Source organism: Harpia harpyja, chromosome 7, assembly GCF_026419915.1.
Source record: "Harpia harpyja isolate bHarHar1 chromosome 7, bHarHar1 primary haplotype, whole genome shotgun sequence".
Classification (NCBI taxonomy): domain Eukaryota; kingdom Metazoa; phylum Chordata; class Aves; order Accipitriformes; family Accipitridae; genus Harpia; species Harpia harpyja.
This window is the reverse complement of record NC_068946.1, coordinates 2,891,441-2,898,473: the sequence shown is the minus strand read 5'-3', so window position 1 is coordinate 2,898,473 and position 7,033 is coordinate 2,891,441. Positions and strand designations below refer to the sequence as shown.

At 43.8% G+C, this 7,033-nt stretch overlaps 1 protein-coding gene across 1 annotated transcript; it reads right to left on the bottom strand.

The window, feature by feature from the left end:
• Nucleotides 1–237: 237 nt before the first annotated feature.
• Nucleotides 238–6,463, bottom strand: TMEM52 (transmembrane protein 52). Its single transcript, XM_052792203.1, is given in 5 exon segments — nt 238–2,385; nt 3,057–3,226; nt 5,250–5,294; nt 6,230–6,414; nt 6,416–6,463. Coding segments are annotated over 5 exon segments (768 nt in total). The 3' UTR covers nt 238–2,065.
• Nucleotides 6,464–7,033: the final 570 nt, after the last annotated feature.

The following is a 7,033-nucleotide window of genomic DNA, read 5'->3' as shown; positions in this document are numbered from 1 at the left end:
TTTGGAAAGGCACAGGATTTGTTTCTCTGTACTGTCCTGATGGAAAAGTTCAATAAATAAAAATAATCTGCTGTATTTGTGACTTGGAGACACCCAGGACTGGGCATATATTGCTCTTCCAGCTAGAGACATCCAAATAGCTACACTGGGTTATGCCTAGTCTCCATCTTGACACAGAAAAAGAAGGCAGAGGAGAGAATAAAACAGGAGAAATATAATTATAAAGGACAGGGAAGAGACAGAAGAGAAGCAGATTTATTAAACCAATCTTTCCCTGCAACCCTCATAGTAAGCTATATGGAAGTTAAATATAGAACCAACACTTCTCTAGGGAGCCGGACTCATGAACAGCTCACACACCATGAATGTGCAGCAGAGATTCTACTCTCACTCCTGTTGGCTGGCAGGGAGATCTTCAGTTTTAAATCATTAGTGCTCATTTCCGGGGTAGTTCTTGCAGTAATGGTTGTCAGAGAATATCTTGTAAAAGCTGTGCAAGGTTTTGTGCCCACCACTTCTACTGTTTATTAATGACAGACACCTAAATTATTTGCAGAAGGTAGCCCCTTTTCATAGCTACCAAAGCAACTTCAGCAAAAATGAAGACCATCAGTCATATTCTTGTTAGCAGGAGGTCAGTCAACATTAATTCTGACCTAGCACTCCACAATTCTTGTTACATTCGTTAATAGTACCTAGTGCTCATGCTTTTGTTCCTGCTCTTATCCCATAGAAAATCCCATAGCAATGAACAATCCTGTAGATTGCTCATGTTCTTCAATGTAGCCAAATTAGCACCCTGCTGAAGTGGATTCAAAGAAAATCACCACTCAGGAGCGGACAAAATTCATACTATTGGGAATATGGGAGGGGCAAGAAAGGGAAAGAGTCGTCATTTAAAAAGCCTCTCATAGCCCATATTTTTTTACATGCTGAGACCACTGTAATCAACTCCAAGCTCCCAGTTTTAAAACGATGCACAGCAGTTATCCTTGCCATTAGTACTTCATGAAGAATCATCCCTAAAGAGTAATTTCTTTGGACTATGGTATTTTGTATTCATAACTTATTCTAGATGGCACAGCTAGAGCATGCTTTGTTTCATCCTGCACATTACTGAGCTCATCTATGTACCAAAGAGGTGACAGCTGCCAGGAGTCTTTGATTTTTCCTTTTCTGTACTGACTGAGACCCTGATACCTGAACAGATAACAAAGTATAAGGCATCTCTGAAATATTTGATGAATATTTGAAACACCTTAGTAATACTTAACCATTTGTGCAAATGTCTCTTTGAGACTAAATTGTACTTTAACTGGCAAAAGTAAGTAGTAAAAGGATCCCACCACAAGCCAGCTCATCTTGAAAATAGAAGTTTAAACATTTAAGAAACCTCAGAAACAATCCCTTCAGGTCTCATGGCCAAGAACAACAACAATAACTTTTCTTATATGTCTCATTCCTTGTCTCTAGTTGTGAAACATAACATTAATGCATTTCCCTCCACACACTTTCCTGTCCTCGTTTGCCATCTTCCTTCAGTTTAAAGAATGTGTGCCATTACGTAGCAATTTGCACTCCAGCAATTTGCTGGACAGTTAAGGTTCTCAAAAGAAGAGAAACTACAGAGGCTATTCAGTGTGACTTGCTAGGATTTCCCTTTCAATTCCAGTTTGGGATGCTTCTGTTCCAGAACAACAACTTGCTGTTTGTAGTGTTCTGAGTCTCCATTTATGTTCCCAAGACGGCAAAATTCCCCTGACCTTTTTTATTGCCATATGCTGGACACAAGGAATTTTTTTTTTTTTTAATCAGAAGATGAACAAGCATTCATGTCCCACTTTCACAGGCATTTTTAAACTGCTGCCCTTTTACTTCATTTCATATCCTTGAAGAAGCTTTACCAGATTACAGCAGTCACCGAAAACATTTCTTCTAACTCACAGATCATTACAAGCGCATGAGAGGAAACATCTTTCCATCATAACCTGCCTGTAAAAGCAAACTTTTCATGTCTTCTCTAACTCTTAGTCCTTCCCTTCCTTTACTCCCCATCTGAAATGAGTCAGAGCCGTGGCTGTTCTTGTGTTGCATCTTCTGAATTTTCTGAATTTGTCTGTGTTACTGGATCTCCGTTGATTGTATCAGGTGAATACTGGATGGGACTCAGCCCACCTGGTGTCATCTGTCCAGGGATGTCATTGAGTTTCTGGCTTATCTGTGCTACTTCAATGTATTGTTTACCCATTTGGACAGCTTCATCATAAGAAGGTGGCAAGTCCGTTGCATAGAGACTGTAAGCTGGAGGGGACAGAGTGTTCTTATCCATATCCATAAATATCGAAGGAATAGGGGCACTTAGAGGGTACTGCAACGAGCTATATGCTGTGAAGAAAAGGAATTAAAAAAAAATAATTCAACACCTGCACAGAATGATGATATATTAAGGGTAATCCTGCTTTTCTCCAAGAAATTATGGACTCATTTTTGTGGTGTCAGAAGATATGCACTATATACTAAAAGCTATCAATATAGAATTACCCACGATGGAGTCTATACATTCTCCAAAAGCAAGCAGTCAGAAGACAAAACATGTTTGCAGATCACCATCCAGTAATTATTGTGAAACACCTGACGTAGTACATGTATGTTGTAACAGAGGTAGTTTCAGTCAGGTTCGTACATGAATAGCTGTGAACAATTCCTCACATTAGAGATAACTTTGGCTGGAATAGTTGGACAGTGAGATGGGCAGAAAAGTTAAAAAAATGAGGGAATGGCAATAAGAACAGAGGTGGGAGATGACACGTAAGAGGTTAACCCACCTCAGACTTTATTTTAACCTCTATAACATTAAATCCTACTTGTCTTCCGCACTCACTTACTGTGTTGCCCTGGTGACCTTCCTTCATCGCTCTTGCCCACACTATGGGGCTGAAAGTTGTTCTGGGAGTACATCAGAAAGTCCCCGTTATTGCAAGGGCTAGACACAGCATTCTAGGCACACGTTCAATAGCAAAGCACTGTTGGATATTTAACTCCCAGAGGATACTTACAGGTCACTGTGCTATGGGCAGTGCTGTCACTGTCAATAGCAGTAACTGTCAAATCATAAGGGTGCCTAGGGAAGGTCTCAACTGGAAGCCTCTTCTTCCGGCAGCAGCATTTGATGCAGCTTGCTGTGATCCCACAGAGCAGGAGCAGGAACACAGTCAGCAAGATTAACCTTAGAGAAGGAGGGAGAAGATCATAATTTCATTGCTTATGTTTTACTTCTTCCAGGGCTGAATATAGTTTCGCTCTAAACGGGTGAAAGACAGGCCAAACCTCCTAGGTTTAGTTCTGAATGGGTGCTGGATCCTGAATTAGAAAGTTGGATCACAAACACTTAATCACAAGTTGAAGTACTACTGACCGTCCTTTCTGGCTCACAGAGGCTGTAATGTTAATTATCTTGGGTTGTATTTTCAACTTTTATGCAGTGAGAATGGCTCCGCTTTCAACAGTAAGAGTGGGTATGTACTTGGAAGGAAATACAAGTACAAACTTCCGTAAGTGTAGGACCTATATTTATAAATGAGCACAGAAACTGTATTTTGCAGTATGTCTTGAAAACACAATTCTATCTCTAGCTATCGTTTAACGAAGTTTATCATTTAACAATTTGTAGTGTACCTAGGTCAATGTGCTAGTGTTTCAGGTTCACCTCGCAGTTGAAACTCTACCTTCTCACCCCCCCAATTTCTCAAATGAATGCACTCTTCTCATGAGCTAGGTGAGCAGTAAGACATGTCATGAAAAGATGAGGTAATAAGAAATGCCTGAAAATGCTGTAAAGAAGTAGGTCCAAGGACCAAGTTGAAGTACATTCGTAGTAGTTTGACAGGAATTACTGTGTGACAGATCATGCTCCTGAATTTCTCATTAGGATTATATTCCACCCTAAATATATATAGAAATGGCCTCAGTAGCATTCTACTCTTTTTCCAAACCAAAGGTAGTACTTGCCCATAAGAACCATGATTCCAAAATAAACCTCTCTTTAATAACTGCTTTATTTAGTTTTAACAAGAGTATATTTCTATTAGTATGAGTCAGATGATACACAGAACGATACAAATTCTGTACAAATGATACACACTGATACAAAGGTTGGATTTGAGGGCCTCAAACTTCCACAAATTTCATGCATTTTCTTGCAAATTACTGTTTTAGAAAAACACTTTCAGGCAACTTAAAACCGTGTGTGAGAAGAACATGCTGCCCTGCTGGAACTTCGCATTGAAACATTCCTCCAGTGTGAGGTGTACTACCTCATCGCTAGCCAGTCAGTTATTTCCTGATGCCCCAGAGGCTGCACGCTGGTGTGCTCTGTGAAATCATCATGCCTTCAGATGCTGCTGCCCTCTGATGAAGGCAGATACCATCTAGGTAAAGGCATCTCAGCAGTATAAATCTCAGCACTAGCTCTTTAGCTTTCACGATTTCAACGCCACCTAATTACAGAAGCCTTCTTGAAATATTTCATGTAACTATGTATTTTTAAACAGTTGTATGTATCAGCACGTTCTAAGAAAGCGAAGAATATCAACCAAAATTAGTCCAGACTGAATGACAGCTAAAAGTAACCAACTCACTCTGCGTGCTACCATCAAAGTTAATATATTGACAGAATGCAAACTATAAAATTAATGTTAGGATACCTATAATGCACGTGTGAGGCAAGAGACAAATCCACACTTGTGACAAGGGCTTACCCTTTTACTTAGCACTGTTTTCCCCGCTTTCAGTCATTCAAACAGCCAGTAAACAGGTTTGCAATCGGCTTGAGTTCAGAATGGAAATGCAGCACTCTAAGCTAACAATCTCTTGTCCCGTAAAAGGGAGAGCACCGAGGACTGTGCATTAGGCATCACAGTGCCGAGCCCCAACAAGTGCACGCTGTGTAGCTGCCGTTGTGTTCAGCAAAGTTGTCTATTTCGGAAGAACAAACAAGCCCTACAGTTACGCTGTAGTGTGCTCAGAAAGGAAGGATGACATATCCCTTGATGAATGCTGTACCCTGCCTGATACCTTATCTCCCCTGTGGTCTCATCTGTAATATATTCCACCGGTAGCTTTCATAAAACTGAGGAGAAGCCTTTCCTCCATCCTGTCTGAGAGAAGAGCGTTTCCATTGCCTTACTACAATTACTGTTCATAATAACTTTCAAATTATTCTGGGTTAGTAAGATTAATAATAAACTTACCAGACATACCACAGACTTGTCCAATTAGACATGTTCTGAGGGCATCTGTGAAGGAAGGTAGATGATTCACCGATTTAAATATCTACAGTCAAACAGTATGACAGGGAATGAATTTCACACAATTTCTGAGGTGAAAAAAGGAAAGCAATCAGTGAGAGTACGGAGCAAAACCCCTTTAGATTTAGTTTCAGAGGACTGACTGTTCTTCAGAGTTGTAAAATTACTCCAGCTGAGAACATGCAAATAATCCCACTGTAAAAGCTGGCTTCTGAGTCAATAAGTGTTTTTACAAAGTGCTACTTTACTGTTGCTTAGGAGAGGGAACTACACATGCTGGATTCTTGAAAAACAAATCAAAGAGTTATTTAAAGTTAACTGAGATGAGGTACCTAATACCATAGGCCTGTCTGAAACGGCAGCCTAAGACAACTGCCTACTTCCCCCAGTTATTTTTAAATTACTTTTTCATAGCTCCAATGCAGCCAGAAATGTTTTTTTCCAGATCTACTTACAGTACAAAAAAAGAACAGCTTCTATTACATTTCAGGGGTGCAGCTGCCGCAACAGTATCGTACGTAGTGAATTGCATGCAATGGATTTCATGCAACAGAACAACGCTTTTGGCCACAGAAGAGGATCTGCAAACTGACTTTTCAGAAGATGACACTTCAGAGTCATTGTGAAAGAGAGGATCGTTCACCTTGGTCTGCAGAGCAAGGCCAGCCAAGTCAAATTTGTAAGTTGGTAACGATCTCGGGGATAAAAGAAGTAGCAGCAACGGATGGCCGCCAGCAAGCCATCGTTCTGATCCGGTAACGCCACTCGATCGTGACGGGAACAGGTTTGGTAACAGACATTTGACAAATTTCGATTACTCACTGATCAGAGTTCTCGCAGTTATTCTCGGATGAACAGCGCGATGCCTAAGAACGGGCAAAACCGAAAAAGAACCGATAAGCTGGCGGCCGCGGGAGAAGCACCTGCTTTATCCGAGGCATCTGCTTAGCGGAGTCCCGCGGTGCAGCCGGTTCCAGACGTCCACGCAGAAGCAGGGCCGCCGCCACAGCACCGCTTGCTTCAGGGGCCAGCCGAGCGGCCGCAGCGCCCGACCCTCGCCCGGGGGACACCACGCGGAGCCCGCGGGGAGCCCGAGGTCCGCGCCCCGCGCTCTGGGGCCGCCCCCGCCGCAGGCAGCTGAATAAATAACCCGCCATTATCACGCGGGGTTGCCGTGACGGAGCCGCCCGGCCCACGGCGAGCGCCGGGCAGGGCCGCCCCCGGGTCCCCTCCCCTCGGCTCGGCTCGGTTCGGCCGGGCTCGGCTGCCCTCGGCTCGGTTCGGCCGGGCTCGGCAAGCACAGCCGCCATGGGCGCGGCGCGGGGGGCGGCTTTCGCTGAGGGACGGCGCTAACCCGCCCGGTCCCACCGGCGGGAAAGGTGCCGGTGGGAAGCGGGGCAGAGCCGCCGGGCCCCCCGCCATCCCCGTCCTTGGCCAGCCTGCAGAGGGCCGCGAGGGTGGGTAGAACGGAGAGAATTCGGCTTTCGGAGGTTTGTGTTTCCCTGAAGCGCTTTGGGAGGCTGAGAGAAGACAGCCCACCGGACAGGGGCCCTGTGCCTGCGCTGTGTCAGAGAGATGTGGAAGGAGAAATACTCGAAAGGAACAGAGGTTCAGGAAAGCAGAGCATTTCCCTTGTCAAAAAATGCTCCTGTTGAAACACGTGAAACGTGACTGAAAAGGTGTTGACTGCTCTCCGAAGATCGGGTTGCTCCAAGATAATCGAACCG